At 42.4% G+C, this 21,611-nt stretch overlaps 3 protein-coding genes across 4 annotated transcripts; 1 reads left to right on the top strand and 2 right to left on the bottom strand.

Moving 5' to 3' along the window:
- Positions 1-731: 731 nt before the first annotated feature.
- On the bottom strand, positions 732-9,806 carry LOC108111141 (protein drumstick). Of its 2 annotated transcripts, none has more exons than XM_017220509.2 (3): positions 9,660-9,806; positions 3,208-3,928; positions 732-2,050 (listed from the first exon to the last, which is right to left on the bottom strand). In XM_017220509.2, exons 2-3 carry the CDS (start codon positions 3,426-3,428, stop codon positions 2,026-2,028), a joined length of 246 nt encoding a protein of 81 aa, XP_017075998.1. In that variant the 5' UTR covers positions 3,429-3,928; positions 9,660-9,806; the 3' UTR covers positions 732-2,025. The 2 variants fall into 2 exon arrangements, with proteins under 2 accessions (XP_017075998.1, XP_017075997.1); XM_017220508.2 differs by lacking the exon at positions 9,660-9,806 and adding an exon at positions 9,048-9,297.
- Positions 9,807-16,486: 6,680 nt separating this feature from the next.
- Positions 16,487-18,084, bottom strand: LOC108110596 (intraflagellar transport protein 57 homolog). The gene is made up of 3 exons (XM_017219694.1): positions 17,760-18,084; positions 16,947-17,703; positions 16,487-16,677 (listed from the first exon to the last, which is right to left on the bottom strand). The coding sequence occupies exons 1-3, from the start codon at positions 18,057-18,059 to the stop codon at positions 16,520-16,522; spliced, it is 1,215 nt and encodes a 404-aa protein (XP_017075183.1). The 5' UTR covers positions 18,060-18,084; the 3' UTR covers positions 16,487-16,519.
- Positions 18,085-18,611: 527 nt separating this feature from the next.
- Positions 18,612-21,609, top strand: LOC108111086 (protein Spindly). Its single transcript, XM_017220422.2, has 6 exons — positions 18,612-19,215; positions 19,279-19,444; positions 19,506-19,721; positions 19,811-19,952; positions 20,093-20,191; positions 20,250-21,609. The coding sequence occupies exons 1-6, from the start codon at positions 18,697-18,699 to the stop codon at positions 21,451-21,453; spliced, it is 2,346 nt and encodes a 781-aa protein (XP_017075911.2). The 5' UTR covers positions 18,612-18,696; the 3' UTR covers positions 21,454-21,609.
- Positions 21,610-21,611: the final 2 nt, after the last annotated feature.

The raw sequence follows: 21,611 nt of genomic DNA, 5'->3' as shown, positions 1-21,611 counted from the left end.
TCTCGACACCTGTTAACTAGCCAGTAAAGCAATCTTTCCCTCTCACCTGCTAGATAACTAAGAAGCAATTCATTTTATGTCCTAAACGCCAGAAGTGCATAAAACATGAGAATTACTCTGTAAGCTGTCAGCTTGCTGATGTTCTTGGTAATTAACTAGTTGGAATTAATTGAGATAATCGTTTAAGCACCCACCTGCATAATTTTATAAAACTAATTCCGTTCTTCCTACGAAACAAACTTAAGAACTTTCCCTTTAGAACACCATCGTGAAAGGAAAACCTAAACTCTGCTTAAATCTTTCGCTTGATTGATTACCCTAAAGAGCCCCCCTTTCCCCCATAAACAAACACTTTTTATAATTGGATTTTGATTTTAATAGTATAAATATGTTTATTTTATTACTTATTGTTTCGCCATTTAACTCTAGGTTTAATCATAAATTGCTGTTTGTCGTTTTAGCTGATTTATTCGAGGGAAATAAAACAGAAAATGTCCAGAGGGGGGAGGGGGCGTTTAGGCGTTATTAATTAATTCATTTTTTATTATTATAAATAGCGGAAAAACATTTACAATCTTATTGCCGGGCACTTAAACGAGGGAAACAAAAACAAAAAACAATTTTCTTATTATTTTTCGCTGATTTTGGGCACAATTTGTTGCTTTTCTTTTTTTAAGTTTTCGTTTTCATTCTATTTATTTAAAATTTAAAATTTAAAATTTAAACTTAAACAAAACAATCGCATACCGTAAATATTTATTTAATAATTGTGTTTATTATTATTATTAATTATGATTAATTTTATGTAATACATTTTCAACGTGTTTATTCTTTCGATTTTAAAATACAAATACTTAAGATGAAGGTGCGGGGGTTTCTCGTTTGATTTCTTGCGTTTTTAATATTATTATTAAATTGTAATTAATTTTTATTACTCGTAAAATATAGCGAGAGTGGGTGTGGGTGTGTATCTGTGTGTGTAAAATATGTTTAAGGCAAGATGATTGCAGCTGATTGTTGTCGCAAGTTGCTGGTGTAGGCTGTTGCTGTTGCTGTTGCACGTTGCTGGTGAGCTGCCCTGTGTGTTGCTGCTGTTGCCTGCCTTTTGAAAAGCGCAAAAAGCTTTGGCTTAATTGCACTTTCGCCGGCAACACGAGCAACACATGCGGGAGAGCCAGCAGCAACATGTTCCATGTGTTGTTGTTAGGTCTGTTGCAGAAGTCTGCTGGGATTGCTGTTGTTTGTCTGCTGTTGTCGGCGGGAATGCTGGAGAGATGTCTGCTAGGTGTTGCATGTTGCAAGGACAGATGTGCTCTAATGTTCAGAGGTTAAAGTAAAAGTTGCAGGTAGAAGGGTTTTCAGCTAAAAAGCATCTAAAAACTGCTTTTAGGATGTTGCAAGCTCTCTGCTATTAGATGTTGCAAGTTGCCAGTTGCTTTAGGGTTGCTCCTTCATCACTTCCCGAAGCAGCCACGCCCACAAGTGTCCATGTGTAGATTTCTGCAAGTATTATTGAAAATATTGTGGCTGCTGTTGCAATGTCGGTTGCAAGTGTTGCAAGTGTTGCAACTGTTGCTGTTGTGCTGCGCCTGCGCAACATTTGGATAGCTTTTGATTGCCCGCTGTTGTTGATGGGGGCGTGGCAAGTGCATTGTATAGACCAGATAACCGAAAAGATTGAAAACCAACACCTGAACTTAGCATTCCGTTCACTATGATCGCTGTCGTGGCTGTAGATTGCATCTAGTAGTTAAGCAGTTGCCGCCGTTGCTGTTGCAGTTGCACTTGCAGTGGCAGTGGCAGGCATATATGTTTAGAGAGTGGTGCATGGAGAAGTGGGCGGGGTGTGTTGCAGTTGCAGTTGCCTCATCAGATCCCATTCAATCGTTAAGTGTGCGTAAGATATAGCTGTGATATTGCGTGCTGTTGTTGGTGCTGCTGTGCTTAGATATCGGTTTTACTTTATATATTGCTCTGTGTGTGGTTTTATATATATCTATATATATGTTTATATAGTATTTTAGCTTATCGCCAAACACACTGACTACATCTACAAATAAAAGAGAGAGAGAACGGAGAAATAGAGAATAAATCGTGATGAGCCAAGAAAAATTATAATAACAAATGGTAACAAGGCCTTGCTGACTGACTGCCCAGAAATGATTTCGGTTGTGTTGTTGTTTGGTGTTGTTTCGGTGGGTTGAGTGGGTTAGTTGGGTATGTAAAGGGTGAAGGGAGTGCTGATAAAGTGATTGAGCTTTTTGTCAATTAAAAAGAGCTTTTGATTCGAGAAATTCGGGGGTTATCTTTAGGTCTTTGGATAAGTTTGATATTATTATTTAGTACTTCTGAGTTCTGCTGATGTATACAGCTAAATTGAAAACTAAACTGATCTGCAATGTAATCTGTCAGTTTGTAAACTAATTACTGATTAACATTATCAACTTCTTGAATAAATAGTTTAGAAATACATTTACTTGACATTGCCTGTGAAATTTGCATAAGCTGCCTTCTGAATTGTAAATTCTAGTTTAAAAATCCCAGGGAACTACAATATTCCTTTTTAATTATAAACATTTGCGAGTTTAACTTTTAACTAAGAAACTTATCTCACTCAAGGGGGTTTTCTAAATGCAAATTTAATCTTTCTAAGGTAAACTTTCCCTGTAAGTCCCCTTGAATGTTATAAACTGCTTCTATTGCAGGTAAAATAAACAATTATCTTTTATAATAATATGAAATTCAAAAAACCGATAACCAACACCATTATTTGATAGTTCCATGCCTTATGTTTCTGAATATTTGTATATTTACACGCAGATATTAATCATATTGGATTTTATCAATTCGACCTATATAGTTTATCGTTTAGAAAGCAATAATGATTCAGTTGACTTGATATGATTTTAATAGAAAACAAATTAACACTTAGGTAGGTATGCAAATGTAACTTTAAATGTTTTTCAACATTTTACAAGCTATTTAGAGAGAATTTACTGCACTTCTTATTGAGAAAATATTGGCATCTTATGGCTTTATTAAATATTATATTTCTATTTAAAATGAGAAGTCTTAGCCAATAAAATCATAGAAAATCACATCAAATCAGTTTGAATCAGGAAAAGCTAAACCGAAGAGTTCTGTGCATGGGAATTATGGATTGCGGATTGGGACTTATAGTAGCATAGTGAAGACACTTTGGCTTACCTGTGCTGGCGGAGGTTGTCCCGCTGCTTGAAGTACTTGCCGCACACCTCGCACGAATAGGTGATCTCGGGGGACTTGTGGGTGCGCTCGTGGATCATCAGGTTGTACGGCTTGGTGAATCGCCGCTGGCAGTACTTGCAAATGAACTCGCACTTCGGACGCATCTTGCGGCGGAAATCGGACCGGCAGTCATCGTTGTCGATTCGCATTACAGCAAACATTTTGACAGGCGATATGTGTACTTCTGCTCCGCGGTGCTGAGGTGCTGTTGAGTGCTTGAGTGGGGTGCTGCTCCACGTACGGCGTTCGATACTGCTCGGGGCTCTCCCAACTGGGTGCTCCCGCTCTCGGCAAATGGGTATTGCTGTTGGCTCCACTCCCGCTTCGCGGCCCTCTCAATGGCGCTCTTTGGCTCCTCGGGGGGTTTTCCACTCAATGGGGTTTATTTCCACCTCTAATCGCTATCTAGCCAGATAACGGCCCGCTTAATTGCTGCCTTTTTGGCTGATTGGTCGGTGAAAAGCGGCAACGTCGCTTCCTCTTCCTCCTTCCTCTAGCTTTATCTTTTTCGGCCCGTATCGCTGCTCCGAGATTTCACCTCTCCTCCCCTTTTTTTCACGGGTGACCAGTAGGTGGCGTTGCGGTGGGCGTTATTTAGTTTTCGCTCTCCGCCGACTCTTAGGTTGGGCTTTTAGTTTATGGCGCACTTTAAGGCAAACACCTAAAACAGAGGGAGACGCAGGGTTTAAATAAAGTTAGCAACAGCAACGCCTGCGACAACTTTTATGGGTCAATAAATTTCAAGCGGAATATACCGTATATATATATAAATATGTCCAGGCTTATATCTAAACAGTTGCGGTCGAACGAATAGCACAAGTCGAGATTTCGTATAGTTACTAAACACTCTTCAGGGCTTGCAACTAATATTTAAAGTTTATATAAGGAAAATAAGGATATTTAAAGAAATAAAAAGAAGGTAGAAGTACAGAAATAGCTATTATTTTGACCACGACTGTGTATACACATGGCTATTACTTTCGTGCCACAACAGGCCGCCGAGATCACGCAACACGGATCGGCAATGACTCATTAAAAGCAACCAAATCCGCACCTCGGACGCGGTGTTGACATTTACAAATCACCCGACGTCCCGACAACTGTTTTTCACAGTTGCTAACCTTCGGCGGGCTTTATAATAATTTGTCTTCAACGACACCGACGACTGTTCACCGTTGTCTCCGGGTGCTAAGCTCAAGTATTTATATTTTCTTCCAAAACTTAAGCAGAGTTCATTGACGGAAGGAGGACTGTATGTTACTTCCGCAAACACAATTATTCAATTTGTGTGTTTGAAGAGGTCTTAGAAGTTCACACTAACTCTTTCTTTACACTTGACCTGGAGACTAGCAAGGAAAATAAAAGATATATATTCAGATCCAATATGAAATGGATTCCCATAGCGATACCCTTACCAAACATAATCAAGTTATGGCCATAAATACTGAAGTTCCCATGGTCGGTTTGCATTTCTAAATTAACTGAGTCATCACGCAGACGGGCCAATACCTTTGGCAACTCCCCCGCCGCGTTATGGCCAAGTACAGTTGCCAAATTCCCCTGTTTTTGGCCACTTCATTAAGGTGGCGCTGTAACAAGTTTATTTTTAATTGGCGCCTTGCGTAGCCGATCGAAATTTATGCCCATCGCCGTGCTTTCCCTTCACGCCCGCACCCGCACCCGCACCCGGGCGGTAGTTAACAACTGTTATTTTTTATGTAATTTTATTTTTGTCATTTCGGCGCCGCTGGATCTCTCCCTTTTCGGATGGCCTTTTCTTTTCGGGATATAGGTATATATATTTCCCAGATTTACTGGCCTTTTTGTTTCGCTCGGCTATTCGGGAATCTTTCTGCGCGAAACAAAAGCCAGCGCTGACTGGTAGCGACAAGCGTCTCGGCAAGACCCGATTTCGATATTTATTTATATGTTATGGTGCTTTCAGCTCGCAGCTGGAACACTTTTGGGACTGCGACTGGGACTGGCAATGGGAATGGGATTCGGATTCAGATTCAGATTCAGATTCAGATTCGGATTCGAAATGGGAATGGAAACGGGTTCGGCTCGGGGACCAACCATCGGGGAGCTAACGTTGACAACAAAAGGCAAACGTCACAGCGGGTGCTGCACCGGCCGCAGACGGTACGTAGTTATTGTCATTATAACATTAATGCCCACTAAACATATTCAAATTATAACACTGAGACTCGCTTGGATCATGCACTGAGAGAAAATCTTATCTGCATTAACACTTTCTTGTTATTAAAGAAAGTAAAGTTGATTGTCAATCCCCTTTCCTGCCTTAACAGATAGCTTTTCCATAGTAAATGAAAATATAAACCATAAACTCCTAGCATTCGGATACACTTTTTCCAGTGGGAGAGATGCTGGGTTCGGGGCTTGGGTCGCTGATCGCATTGGTCATGTCTGGCGGGAGACTGGAGCTCGGCTCAAAAGCCTGGCCAAAAGAGACTCCTCCAATGTTAATTTGTGTACACAATGTGGCGTCACATTGGCATTTTAACGCCGTTAATCATGCGACACAGGGCGCCTGCATAAGGCCATCCATTCGATATGGATTCTTTGGGTCCGGGTCCGCGATCGGTCTCGCATTTGGCCATGCTTTGCTTTGGATTTGGACTCGGATTTGGACGGATTTTATTCTGTCTCTGGGAGCGTGGGCCTAAGTGGAGCACCATTAGCCACGGGTTGCTCTCCGGGGTTAAGCACTCTATTTGGCCATTTGCTGGATGCGTCGAATGCCGATGGAATTGTCTGTCTGTCTGTAGTCATCCTAAGATGACAAAGGCAAAGTCCCAGCAAGGGAAAATGGCGGTGAAACTCGAGCTGACAATTGAGTGAGCCCATCAATTTGGAAGGTTAAATGAGTTGGGGAATGTGGATAATAAAAGTGACAAGAGGACTATCCAGAGAGATGAATCTGTGGATTGGGGGACAAATATGAGACCTTAAATGTTGTTTAAGTAAACAATGCTCAAAGTCAACCTTAAACTCTAACTCAAAGATGCTGTACGAATATTGCTTGTAAAGACTAAAATGACAATCTAACGATCTTTCTAATCTGTGGAAAATCCCAGCCAAACAATCATCTAAATCCATGGAACAACCTGTTCGAAATCCTGCCAAATCCAAACAGGCGTTTCTTGGCAGCTTCTTCTGGCCAGAATTTAAAACGAACTCCAACTGTTAGTATTTGGCAACTGGACATGGCAATCCGCTTAAGCGAAGGAAGAACACCCACAGATCAGAGGGAAAACTGCCCAAATATTGTATAATAAACTGTTGTCCAGCGCAAAGATAATCCCATTAATCCGCACTGAAAATAATTAGTGTTGTGCACACACACTTTGGGTTATTTGCTATATAAGGCAAGGTTGCGATCTTGTGAAGATCTCAAGATCTGGGAGATCTTTCGCACAGCGTGATCCTGACTCTGGACTTGGGTTGCCGTGTGAAGGGCATGCGAAAGGCGTTAATGCTGCGTGAAATTAGATTTGCAGCGATGGGAAAGAAAGAAAGAGAAATGAAATGGCAAATGGCCACGGAGAGTGGGATTATATGTGGCAAGATCTTTGGCGATGCGGAGTAAGTGCGTCGGCCACTTCCACGAACCTCGAGCCTCGAACCTCAGACCGAGAGTTACAGTTTAACACCCCGAGATAAATGTGCAGCGGCCTGGGCGATAACAGGCTCAGAACTGGGTCCAAAAAAGGGCTCAAGCCAGTGACACACACGTCGAAGGACGGGATATGGTCAAAAGCGATTACCACACTTCTTTCACCTCTCATCCCGGAGCATCCCTTCGTTTTTTGTAGGAGGCGGACAGTGAGTTGGCAAGGTGCCATTAAAAATTACAACCGAAAAGTGAAAAAGGGAAAAAACCGAAGCGAGAATAAATGACAATAAAAGGACATACGGCTGGCAAGACAAAGGCACCGAGGCCCGTTTGATACGAATCTAATTGTGCTAATGGCGCAGAATTCCCAGGAAAAACACCCACACACTCTCGAGGTCCTGGCAACAGGACCAACAAGTCGGTGGAAACAATTAGGATATGTGGCACTGCCACTTCAGCGCAACAAAGGAAGGCGACCCCAAACACAAACACACCACAAGGTACAAAGCCACAGAAAAGACAATGCATCGTAGAATGAGGAATCTCTTGGGATCCATCGCAAATCGGGTGGGAAATTCGGATCGCAGGAAAGTCGATTTGGGCCGCTTCTCACCTTCAGCTGTTAGGATATGACAGTTGCTCAAAAGTCGGCGCAGATTAGCTGCCAGCTGAGCCCATTTACCGTAATCGCTTAGCTAATTAGACTCTAATTGATGAAGCGCAGCGGGCGGTCCAGACGAGGTCGAAGATCAGACAAGCGGAAAAGAAATGGTCGCTGGAAAAGCGTTTGCTTTTCTTTTTAGCCAAGCAGCCAGACAGAATCTATTTGTTAACAATTTTTAAATTGTTAAATAAACAAACTAAAGTCAGCTTAAAACTCGAATGTAAAAGTGAAGTAAATGAGTATAGTTTAACCTACTTGTCCTGAGGTGCTTTTCAGACTGCTTAACTAACTTAACAAACTGCCTTTTTATATTTTCACTTAAACTGATTGCTTCTCAGTAATTTCCCCCTGGATTCATGGGAGTTTTCCTGCAAGTGTTGGCCACCTGAAAGAGACTTTGGTATTTCGGAATATCAGGCAAGAGTATTCGAACATCTGTTGGTAGCTTGAGCCGCACTCATTGGTATTTCATAATCGATCGAAAAAGCACAACTCCATGAGTCATAGTTTGGAAGCTTGTACGAAAACGGCTGCTGATGATGATCTTTCGGACATTCTTGGCGATGATTCGCTGGGCTTTGTGCGTTTTGCGATCAACCTTCGACGAGCTAGGCTTTGTCCAATCTAAGAGAAGTTTCTTCATGCTGACTCATCAACTTTTCGAGCTTACATTCCTTCGACTTGAACAAATGCCGACGGCTTTTCAAATTCATCTGTCACTTTTTGTAAGAAAATCAAAACAAACCAAAAGGAATTTTAAGGAAAACTGAGTATGGGATGCGGAAAAGCTGTATCTTGTACAATTTTAAAGAAAGAAAACATTTTTATAAACTAATCAATCATTTGTTGCATTTGCAGGTCTTAGTTGGGGATTTTCTCACTTTTTTTAACTGAGAAAATCTCAAGTCTCAAACAAATTTTCCATCTTAATTTTTATTAAAGCTTTTAGCTTATTATTGGACTCAAGAAATAAGGTTTGACCCATTTAATATAAACTTAATAAACATTTCAAATTTAAAAATTCCCCCAATTGGGTTTAAGACGTGTTACCAAAATAGATCACCCGATTTGGGAATTTGTGTCAAGATAAAAACTTTTCCCAATCCAATGGGGAAATGCTCGAACTTGGCGTCCGCCATTTTGGCAAATGGCGACACTTTCTCACGCACACAGAGGTCGAAAAAGCTCCGTTGGCCACACGCACGCCATGTTAGACGCGTCGCCCTCTCTCCCTCTGGCACACTGAGTGCCGCAACAGAGAGGCCCAAGAGGCAGAGAGAGAGGGCGATACACGCACCCGTGTTACGTGTGGGGTTACTTGTTCTTCGCCTTCGCCTGCTTCTTCTTTGCCCACTCTTCAGTTGTCCAATGAAAGCGGCGTAAAACTGGTAGCGAGGCAAGTGTGGAATGGGGAAGAACGACAGGCAGAAGAACGTGCAGAAGAACGCCATTGAAGAGAGGAGCGGAAGAAAGACTTACCCAATCGGATGCACTGGAGTTACGCGTGTTCGGGAAAGTCGAGAAGTGGCTGAAAACCGATTGCCTTAGCTGACTGATCGGGCGACTTTCGTGTGTCTTTTGTGTACAAGTTGGAATATATCGATTTGTATCTCTTTTAAAGGTACTCGCGAAGGAACTGATGCTGGTATTACTGTTACTGTTTCTGTTACTGATACTGATACTGATGAGAGGGAACTGTATACGCACGCTCGAGCGGCACAAAGTTGAATGAATGAATGCTACTAATAACTGAAAGAAATAGTAGTCGCCTCTGCCGCCGTCCTCTGCCGGCGTCGCTGCAGGCGTCGCTGCTGGCAAGTTGAGGAAGCGAGATCATCGCTCTGTCCCTGTCTGTTACTCAATTCGGTGGCACTGTGTGAGTGCGAGTGTGTGTGAGTCATCCGAAGAGAAACGAAGCGAAACGAAGACCAGTAGCCGAAGCTACTGCTCATGCGCAGCGCTCCCATAGCCATCCCTTTCGCACGCCTGAAGTTCTTATGCGTAAGTGCAGTAGCTGGCGAACAGAAGCCACAAAATGGCGACGCTTCTAACGGAAGCCAAACGAAAAAGCCACAAAATGGCGTCACTTACCTATTGCAAAAGCCCCAAATTCCCGTTGCTATTTCGCAAATCACTTTTCCGTGCGATTTCTGCTTGCTGGCACTGTGTTAGCCCGCGACTGTTGGGTAATATTATTAATAAAATATATTTCACTTCCGAACGCTTCTGTGCGCGAGAGTCAACTGCAAAGTTACGATCGAAAACTTCAGCTTGATGGGTTGAACTTTTTGTGTTTTCCTTTTTTTTCGTTACCCTCTTTTTCAGCAGCCCTCTCTCGGTTGGCCGTCTCGCTCTGACGCACTGTGTGGGTCGAGTCGAACGAGTTTTGAGTGCTTCAGCTGATTGGTCAGAGCCAAATGAGCTAAAGAGCGACCGGAGAGCGAACGGGAGAGTGCGCGAGCGAGAGAGGGCTACCTGAGTTGAGTGGTTTCGAAGGCGTTACCTGAGTTGACTGTTAATTAAGCTTAAGTAAGTCAACATTTCAATTAAGTTCTTAGCACTAATGAGTGAAAGGGGTGCTGGTTCATGGAAGTTCTAATACACCTCAGATTCCCTTGGATTACGCTCTCTTCGGATCGGACTCCCTCTCTTTCTTTCTAGCTGCTGTTCTGTTAAAAAAGTAACTTTCTTTCACTTATACCTGTGCATATTTTATAGACGTGGGCGTGGCTTTGGGCGGCGCTCTGTCTGTCCCTCTTTCGCGGACTTCCTCTCCCTCGCACACCCTACTTTAAAGTGCTTCCTAACCCGTTTTATGTGCGAGCGAGAGGCGGAATATAAAAACCAGTGGCAGAGCAGAGCAACCGTATTACGCAGTACTCATTTTTTGTATACTTTTCTTCTTTTTTCCTTCGTTGGAGCTCCATTTTGTATTCAGGGCCTGGGAAACTTTTTTCTCGCATTTCTTTTGGCTTTGCCGCCTCCGCCTTTGTTGTCCCTCCTCTGCTTGTGTGGCCTCTTTAGACCGAAAAAAAGATAATACGAAACAAGAAACACCATATTGATGGTCTGTTTATCTCCTCTGCCCCACCATATCTGTTTATCTTTTACGATTTCTCAATGAAAACTGAAGAATTGTGTCTTTCATTCAACAAAAAACTTCATTAACTTAACACCCAGTCTCTTTAATTAAGTGTTCCCCAAAAGGATTGTTTTTAATTAAGTTTTCGCCAGTCCATAAAGTTTAACAAATTATTTTCGACTGCTTTTGGGCACTTTTAAGTGCAATCCGCTGGCAACTCCACTTTTGATGGCTTCATCTCTGTCCGCCTCGGCTTTGTTTATGGATTTCTCATTGTTTTTCGGATCAAATTTGCATATTTTAAATGGGCAATCAGCGGACTCGAAAAGGAGACGAATCGACAATCTTGAGGAGCTTCCTTATGAAGGAGAAACTAATTAGGAACTGTCTAAAGAAGCCACGACTTTGCTGGACCATGGACTCTGATGCAATACTCAATTTGATGTTGAAAGATCTTTTCTACATTAAAGTTTGAGTCTTAGTAAAGCCATTTCATGATCTAAAACACAAAAATGCCAAGTTTTTCCACTGATCTATGTGATTTTAACGATGCTATTTTCTATATTGTCAACCTTTGTAAGGCTTCCCTTTAAAACTATCAAATCATATACCACTTTCCACCCTCATCTATCATCTGCAGACAATCTGTCAGTTGAAAACCCTTGAATGTTGCCCAAATACCTTGTCACAACTTTCCCAATCTATCAACGAACCAAGTTAAGGCCAGAAACAAATTCCAGCGAGCCAAAACTTCTGGCCCAGACAGTGCACACAAAAGTATTAAATTTCATTAATTGCCAATATTAAAAAGGCAAACAAATCGAACGACGAGAAATGAAGACTGGTGAAAAATTAAAAATTCATACGGCAGCGATGCGGTCACATAAATTTTGGAGGAGCAACAAAGAGCACAGACAGATGCAAAATTATAATAATATATATATATATATATCCGAAGATATATACGGATGAATCTGTGGAAGCAGGCAAATGTCGAAGACGTGGGCGTTGAATGGGATCCGTTGGGGTTTTTTCGGCTTCATTTTTTATACTTTTTTGGTTAATAATAATGAAACTGGACCGCAGCCACCGCAGCAAGGCGTTGTCAACAGTTGGCGACGTTGCTGATGATGATGCTGGTGATTCGGATGATTCCAATGATGACGAGGCCTCGACTTGGTTCCATCTTCATCTGCTCATCGCTCCATTTGGCACACGGTAGTTGGCTGAGTTGTCATTTGGCTTCGGGTATCTGGGCCCCATTCAAGGTGTGCGAGTGCTGAAAAGCTGGGGGTATCTCTTCACTCAGAATAACTGATAGGTAGCTGTGATTTAAGATCTTTTTGGTAATATTCCAGTTTTGGCTTGTTTTTATTTAATGATCTATGTATTTGATTTGATAAAACATTTCATAGAAGTACACAAATTATAATCTACTTAAAGCCGCTTTTTCCGAGTGTATCCTCTCCCCAGCAAAGTCGTGACTTGATTTATTTTTTGGCCCGGACTTGTGTTTTCACATAAATTTGAATTATGGTCCGCTGGCTCGTAAAGTCGCTGGGTGATGTGTCTATTTTAACAGTTAGTCGGGGACGGAAACCGGCGAGCGATCTATCAATGAATCCGCCGCATCAGCTGAATGAACTGGCCGGACCAAACTTGATCGGATCCTCATTTGATATGCGTTTCGATCTTCAGTTTGTATGCTAATTTCGGTTGTTCGGTTTTGGGTTTTTGGTTTTCGGTTTTCGGTTTCAGACCGCGTCCATTGTCCGCTTTTGGCTCTTTTAGCCGAGCGGTGTTTTATTTAATTTTAATTTTTATTTCGTAAATTTTAAATTTGTTGTCACTTCTGTGGGAGCAGGCGAGGTTTTTCCACTCACGAATCGCTTTTTATTATAATTGGGCGCGGTTCGCAGTGGTTCGGTAGTATTTCTGCAGAACTCCATGAATCGATCCTATTGTTCAGTTATAAAAACATATACACACACACACCCTGCCTTTTTGTGAGGCAGCCGCTATAGAAATTAATAAAATTTATGGTTTATTTGAAATTCTTGTTCGTTTTTTCGGTCATTAATTCGCCATAAAGAAGTAGGCAAAGTGTGTGGCAAAAGCTTTTAGAGTGGGCAGACAGGAGGGTATTCATGGCTGGTTGTTGTTTGTTGGGTCTTAAAATCAATTTCGGGCTTGATAACTTAGTTAGGAGCTGTGGCTCAATGGGTTTCTTAATGGTGAATTGCCAGCTTAGTTCCTCTTTCATTCAAATGCCTAGCCATCACCATTTAATCCCCTTGCCATCTACTTTGATTCGGTTTAATGGTCAACGGGGACAAATGACTCCAAAAGAGGTGATTTACCATAAAATCACTCTGCCACTTGACCCCAACCATCTCAACCCAGAAGTGGTCCATTGTAATTCGGCTCTTATGGCTCTTATCACTGCCCAATTGATCTGAGAAGGTGTCAACCCATGTCTCTTGGTTTTCCAAACAGCCATCCCTCCCCTTCCTCCCCTCATTGTGCTTGAAAACCTGTAAATTGCTGTGTTTTCCTAGGAACACAGTCCCCATCCTATACAAATTACCAGCCCACATATTTTCACCTGGATTCTAAGTGATTTACGATCGATTTAGTTCTTTGGTCTTATCCTAAGCGCCACACGAACTTCCGTTCCGATCGTGGGGGACATTCAATCTGAGAGGTGTCGCCTGCGTGGGTGTCTCCGATTCAGTTCCAAATTAATAGGCTAGGGCTAGCCTTTGCGACATTCAATACTGTTAGCTGCACAGTGAAATAATTGGAAGCCTATAAAAATCATAAGAAAATCAACCAAGGATTTATTATCTTACTTGAAGTAATTCCTTGAAAGTAACCAAGTTAAATATAGTATCTAACGAATGATACTTTTTGTACAAATCATAAAAATATTTCTCTATCTGTAAGTCGCAGCAAAGTGAAAAGACCAAAAAATGTTTTATTACATTGATTTGCATTTAAATCGATGTTGGCGGCGGCGTCACTCTTTCCGAATTTGGCTGGGGTATAGGGGACTTTGGAGGGGGGGATAGACCGATGATTACGGGCACAGCGAGCGGTCAAAATGTTGACAATGATCCCAGATATCCCACACCGCGATCGGGTCAAAACCCAACCCAAAAATCTCAAAAGTTTTCAATGAATTTGTTTCTTTCTTTTGCCCTCCGCCATTCTTTCCTTTCTCTCTTACTTTTTGAATGGGAAGCGCCGAAGTTTTCATCCTTCAATCTGGAGACTTTTTTCTTTTGTATATTAGATCATAAATTATGAAACTTTGCATATATGACAAAACAAATAATTTTTTCGGTCTGTCGTGCTTCCAGTAGCCACCCCGCTGGGTCCCGAACCCCCACTTCGCCCGCTAGTTGGGCAAAATTTATTAGTTTTTCCATTTTTATTGAGGAATTACAAAGAGAGGGCAGCAGCGGGCACAGGAATCTCTGGGGTAGGTGGCGCCTTGCTCAGGGATTAGAGACCTACGACTCGGAGAGGAACAAAGGCTGCGAGGGAGACCTTTGGGAGAGATCCGATCCCCTCACGATTTATGCTCACAAAATGCTTTTTAGCCCGAGGCCCAAAAAACAACAAATCTCAAAAAAATACACTTTTTTCATTCAGAGTCGAAAACGGACAACAGGTTTACTTTTTTCGTTGGTCTACAGTGGAACATACCAATCTTTCATTTCATTGCCTTTCTTATGATTATTATTTTTATATTTTTATTCGAATTAAAAACAATAATAAGTAAGAAATTAAGAATATTTCTTTAATTGACTTTTTCCAACTGTTTCCTTTATTGAAGTTCACCTGTAAATCAAACAATGAGAAAATGAAACTCATCCGCGTACTCGCACAGCAACAACAATGAGAGCAAGAGAGGCGGTTCAAGTCAAGCTCAGACCACCACAACAACAAGAGTGATAGCTGCAAAGAGAGGCTCCCCCTTTGTTGTTGTTTCTGCTGCCAGTCACTCGGTCTCCATTTCATTCTCTCTGTCTCACTGGAATGGCATCCGAAAAGAGAGAGAGAGGGAGAGAGAAGTCCTACCGTGGGAAATGAACAGTAGTCGCCTTTTGGCTTTTGCACAGCAACAACAACAACCATAACAGCAACAACGACAACAACAATAAGCAGCAGCCAGTTTACTGACGTTCCTTCTTCCTCTCTCCTTCTCCTTCTGCTACTCCTTCTGCTCCTCCCACTCAATCCCCTCTCCACAACGTTTGCTGTCGTTGTAGTTGGTTGAGTGAGCTTTGGCAATTTCACTGCAGTGCTTTGCTTTTGTTTTTGTTGTTGTTGTTGTCGGCGCATTTCAAATAAGCCTAATAATAATGCAATTTATGCCAAGTGGGAGTAGTGCGAAAATGGTAAAGAAGAAAGAGGGAGGGAGATGGTCAGCAGGACAAAAGTTTTACATGTGTTCTTACGTTATATTTTATATATATATATATATATATTTTCGTATATATATTTTATAGCTTACGTATACATAATATTAAATTTATAAAGTTTTAGTTCTTTGTGTTAAGTTTACTTTGGAAATTTCTCTAACTTATCAAGTGTAATTTTAGAAAACGCTCTAATTTCCAATTGCTATAAGTAATTTTCCCAATTTTCCACGGGTGGAAAATCCCTCTGCTTGTTTTCCTTTTCTTTTACGTGGCTTGCGCTTGGGAAAAACCTTTTAGCACCTTTGGCAGGCCGCAGCACAAATCACAACAAGTTGCGGGCCAAACCGAGTCCACATTTGGCCCAAACACATGCAACCCTCGGATCTCCGTTTTGGCTTATCAGTTACCGGGCCAAAAAGTGGGCAAACAGAGTATATGGGATGTGGAGTGGGACGCGAGATGTGCAAAGTGGGTTGCCCGATGCAGATGCGCAATGTGGACGCGGATGCAGCGGACAACACCTCCTTTATGGGTTTCGAGGGTTTTCCAGGTTTGATTGGTTTGCTTAGGTTATGGTTGCGGTTACACCGAGAACAACTTTGATGACTACATATTGGAACTCAAAAACACAGAAAAATGTAACTCATTTAATAAATTAAATATTATATTATATTTATCTTTATAAAAAAATATAATTTAGTCGAATAGTTCTAGAAAGGCAGAACTTATCAATAAGAAACATTATATAGCGTGATTCCGATTTATACCCATTTTTTCTCGCAGTGCATAGCTATGTAAGAGGTAGTTGTGTGGTAGTTGCGGCGTCGTCGGCGGCGTCTTTGTCAAGTACGTGCGCCACGGACCCGTACCGTTATCTCCGATCGATCGATGGGCGAAGGATAAGGATCGCACGCGCTTGTTGGTGCAACTACACCCCGAGTGTGAGTGTGAGTGTGTGTGTTTGTCCGAGGAGCAGATAACAAAGAGGTGATAATTGACCGCCCAATTGGCTTGCCAACCAATTACGGAACTTATCAGCGGCACCGGCAATCGAATCAAACGCTCGTCAAAGCAGGCGGGGTTAACGCGGGTGGTCCAAGTGCCATCAGTATATTGCACTAAAGCACTGAGAGAAATCGCACTCAACTTATGAAATATAAAATGGAAATCAAATAGCAAATTCTAAGATCATCAAAGCAAGGAAAGATGTTCTTAAAATTCCAAAGAAAAGAATAATCAAACTACTTTCCAGGAAAACCAATCTTTAATAAAAACTATATTCCAACAGGTCATTATTTTTCAGTGCAGTTATCTCCTTCAGAACGAGTGCAAACGAGAGCAACCGACACCCATCGGCAAGGTGTGAAAAGATCGGGCTGGCAGGGATTTACCAGATGATAGATTATGCTAAGTAGTTCCTTATCAACGGGCTATAGGTTTTATGGGCTGTTTGCCACGTCGGTGGTTTGATTTTGGCTCAACTGCCGCACCACTATGTCCTGGTCGTGGGCATGCACCAGCAGAGCCACTTCCAGATTGAGTTGCGCAATGTCCTCCTTCAGCTTGGCGATCGATTTCCTGATCTGCTGCACCGAACCTGATAAGTAGAGAAAGGCAATCGGATAGGGATTAGCACCATGCAGCGACGTGGGTGGCTCCCAGAGGGATCTGTGATTTTCTGTTAACCGGAATCAGGGACAAAGATGCCAAACAGAGCACCTCTTATCATTGCAGAGCAAATAGATAGTGAAAGGTGTCGATGTTAATGGTATATTGCCCTGATCTCAACTGATTGCTGTATTTGTTAAGCATGGAAATACCCAGCCCTGAAACCCAAATCCCTTTAAGCAATCCCCTTATACTCACTGCCATCGGACATGACTTGTCCACGTCGCTCCATTTCCTCCTTCTTAAGCTCCTGCTCCAACATGACCTCGTTGAGCTCCGCCATCTGCTTCTCCGTGTCCGCCTGCACTTGATTCTGGGCATACTGAATGGCGGACAGCTCAATCGACAGTTCCTTGAACTGCTGAATCAGAGGCTGGAGTTCATTGTTTAGATGCTTCTCGCGACTTTCGATCTTCTCCAAGCTAAAGGTGAACTCGCTGTGGAGTTTCTTCAGTTGCGCCTCGGTGGTCTCCGAGATTTCTTCTATAGTCGCTCTGAGCGCCTCCATCTGACTGATGTGGGTCCTCCAATCTCTGGCATCCGCCTTGACGAAGACTTTCAGATGCGGCAGAACCCTCTCCAGTTCCAGGTGCCACTCCTGATGATCGCTCATCCGGGCATCCAACTCCTTGTCATCGAGGTTAACATCCCCAATCGACTTTTTCTGGGGACGATTTATCCAATTTAGCTGCCTGAAATTGTGCGCCTCCAGCTCCATGTCGCTATCATCACTCAAGGCGGCTGCATTCTGCTCATCCTCCAGCTTTTCCAATATAATCTCAGCATTGTCCTCCAGATAATCACCCAGAAACTCTTCCTCCTGGGCAATGTGCAGCTTTTGGTATCCCACCTTGGCCACCTTGCAGGCTTGCGATGAGAGGACATCCAGGACCATCAAGCAGATCGGTCCAGCTCCACGTATCAGTTTGTTCGGTTGGAAATCCAGTGGGACATCCTGAGAAAAAGTTTTCCAAAAATTACTCTAAAAGTGAAAGAAATTCAAGTACTCACAATCTCTCCCAGCATCTTGATGATATTGGCAGCCACTGTGTTGGGATCATCGTACTCCTGTGGCCGCTCCATGTCCTTGCCAAGCTTCTTACAGAGCCACCAGCATATCAAGGTAAACATATAGAACTGCTCGCCGGGATTGGTGGCCTTCACAAAGTAGAAACGCGACAGGGGCTTTAGCTTGAACTCCTTCAGCAAATGCTTTTCGTAGTTGAGTAATTTTAGTTTTTCCAGCAAGTCGTCTGACTGGAAGTTTTGCAGCTGCTGCTGGGCTTTATCCTGTCCGTCGTCCTGCTGCATTTTCTTGATCTTATTCTGATAAACAATTATACCTTGGAAGAGAACAAGCTGTTTGAAAACCAAAATGGTCGCCTTGGTAGCGAAATTCGGACAAACATTTGAAATGCGCATGCGTATTTTTTTGTAATTTGTCGAAAGTTCTTATTTTTATTATTCGCTTTATTCGAATTTTTATATGTTTAAAAGAAGTAAATAAATAAATAAATAAAATAAATATTTATGATTGTTTTAAATTCATAGGAAAAGCCAACACCAAAAAGTAGGCTACACTTTTAAAATTTCAGCGTGCATTATCGACAACAACTATCGCATACATATTTCGATAGGACATCGATCGATGTTGCTGCAACATGTTGATGGCCTAGATTCTGTTACTTAAAATGTCTAATTATGAGAAATCCTCTTTTATAATTATATAGATGTTGCTTCGATTAAATTTCCGATTTTGGATAAGAGCATTATATTACCGGTGCAAAAGAGAACAATTATCATTCTTATTTCATAGTGAGGCTTTTCGGCTACGGTCACACTGCTTAGCTTGAAATTTTCTGGCAACGCTAATATCAAGCGTCTCTTTTCAAAAAGAAAATAATATAAATCGAGTAAACAATTTAATTGGAATTCAAAGACGTGCAATATGTATAAAAATCTAGACCTTTCCGCCCTAAGTGTGGATGATATCGTGGAGGAGTACAAGCTTCTGCACGATCGCCACCAGCAGTTGAAGGATCAGAGCGAGAAGGATGCGCAGAGGATTTATGAGCTAAAAAGGAATCTGGACACTGCTTTGGCGGCAGAATCGTATTTAACCCAGGAGCTGGAACATCTGAGCAGCCAGCCGGTGGTCAATAAGTCGGGAGCGGACTCCCAAGAACTAGAGGAACTGCGTCGGAAGTATAAGGCTCTAAAAGAGGAACAGGATACTTTGCAGCTGGATTATGACTCAAATGTAGAGGAGTCTAGGAAACTAAGGGATAAACTGGCCGCTACTGAACGAGAACTTGCAGATAAGGCGGCGTCCAAATCAAATGATCCACACGAGGATTTTATGTCGCGATTTAATGCCCTGGAACTAGAGAACTGTGAGTTGATGCAAAAACTGGCGGACTACGAGGACTCCCAAGTCGCCACCACCTTAGCAGTCGCCGAGAAAGAGGTTACTATAAACTCATTAACAGCTGAAATACCTAACCACTAATGTAACCTCCTAAACTGTCAGAAAACTATCGAGTGTCTGCAAGATCGGGTGAGCTGCATGGAGCAGAACCTCAACTGCAAGCGGGACGAACTGGAGGAGAAGTTGCAGTTGCTAGAGAGCTGTCAGGAACAGCTTGTGGATGCAAATGCCAAGATAGCATTGCTGACTTCCGCCCCTGAAAACAATGGTAGTTAAAGTAGAACCGCTTTGTAAACTAGAAGTAAAATTGAATTTTATACTTTTGGTAGATCGCAAAGGGAACTCCCTGTTCGCCGAGGTGGACGATCAAAGGCAGGTGATGAAGAAGCTGCTGGCGGCACAGAAGAAGAGCTATCTGGACATGAAGAAGACTTTCTCGGAGAGTCAGTTCGAGATCAGGCGTCTCAAGCGGGAGAACGTGGCCATGCACACGGAGTTGCAGGCCTGCAGCACCATCTTCTGCAGTGCGGACAAGACGTATCAGAGTGGGTATTTCCTTTTATGTACACGGGAGCGATAGGACGCACATCTTCTAAATATTTTTCCTCTGCTAATCGTTATTTTCCTTTTGCAGATAAGCTGAATGAGCGCATTCGTCAGTTGATGGCTGCAAACGATAGTCTGGAAAGGCAACTGAATCTCTCCCAGGAACGGCTTCGTCAGCTGGCCTCCGAGAAGTCGGTCACTTGGCTGGACTCGATACTGGATTTCTGCAAGTATGAGTTGCCCCTCTTGGTCGATACCGCGCTGGCATCACTCGGCAATCAGTTGCTGAGCCTCACCAGCTACGGCCTGTTCTTGCTGACCAGTTAGGTAGCCTCAATACCCTTAATGCATAATCCTAATCCCCATTTAGACGCGAAACGGAGGAGCTGAAGGCGCAGCTTCATAGCTTGCACATCCAGAAGGCCGGACTAGAGGAACGAATGCGATCGGTGCAGCAGGAAATGGCACGGTACTATATCTACTATAGGTTAATTTTCGGTTTCAAAACTAATATATATTTATTTCAGTTGGCGCTTTGAGTCTTTGAAATCCCGCTGTGTGCTCATTGATCGTGAAAATCTGCTTACGGAGCATAAAATCGGTTTCAAACCCATGCAGGCCATGGAGTTTAACATCAAGGAAGCGGAGTTAAATGCTGCGTTGCCTCGCATTGTCAGTGCAGCCCAATCATCATCTTCATTAGCCCAATTACCTACTCCGAATAACTGCTCAATTGGACCAAAAACCACGTCCACAACTCTTCCAACTCCTATTGAAACTATTGTTCTAGATACACCCATTAAGACTGACGTTAAGGAAGAGGTAGAGGGTCCTCTTATGCATGCAGTAAAACCTACCCGAAAGGGAACACCTGTAAAAATCAAACAGGAAGAAGATTACGGAGTTATGCCTGTGAAAAACAGCACACCTTTTAAGACAATTATGGGTATCAAAATAAAAAAAGAAGTCAACTTGAACTTTGAGCAAACGGCCGAGGTTAATATCAAAAATGAAGAATCGGAAAACATGGAGTTCAATGCTTCGGAATCGATTCCAAAGCCCCAAATAAAAGGCACTCCTGTTAAAGTCAATTTAAGCCTTCAACATAACGATCTTGATGAAGCGACGCCCCAGAAGGACATTAACCAAAATGACGCCCAAGAAAAGAATACCCCAGCTAAACCTTTAATGAAGGGTACTCCAGTCAAGCAACGCTTGGGCGAAATTAAAGTGAAGTCCAATGAAGTCTTGCTAGAGCCTGGGATGGACACGCCTGCTAAACCGCAGCGTAAAGGAACACCTGTAAAGCTCGTAAAGCTGGAAATGGAGCCTGATGACAGTGGCGAAGAGTCTTTCAAAGAAACTCCCAAGAAAGAGGGATTCGAGGCCATTGAAATTCTTAACAGTCCCACGCCGCAAAAACCGCAACGTAAGGGAACTCCTGTAAGGGTTCCTGCTATTAAAGAATCGACTAACAACAATATGCGCTCCATTCTGACCAAAAAACGACAAGTTTTTGCTGAAGATTCGCAAAAGACGGTCAAGTTTAGTGCGAATGATCCCATTGTTCACAATTTAAGTCCTACCGATAGATCTCTAACTGCGGAGCTCACCAAGGAAAATGAAAAACCAATGGAAACTGAAGAACTCAAGGACATTAAACCCACCATAAAGAGACCAAACATCATACGGCGTATAGTAGTGAGCTCCCGGAAACCAATGATGAAATGATTGCATCAGTGTTTTAAACGAACTTTAATTCGAATTTAATCTTGGCCAATCTTACCATTTAATTACACAGCGAAGACAGAGAAATTAAGGATACAAAGAGGCACAAATTAAAATAAATTTATTTCACCACAGACTAAATGAACTTAGTAACAATAAAA

This window comes from Drosophila eugracilis, unplaced genomic scaffold (genome assembly GCF_018153835.1).
Source record: "Drosophila eugracilis isolate 14026-0451.02 unplaced genomic scaffold, ASM1815383v1 contig_2152, whole genome shotgun sequence".
Taxonomy (NCBI): Eukaryota; Metazoa; Arthropoda; class Insecta; order Diptera; family Drosophilidae; genus Drosophila; species Drosophila eugracilis.
This window is presented reverse-complemented; position numbering and strand designations above follow the sequence as displayed.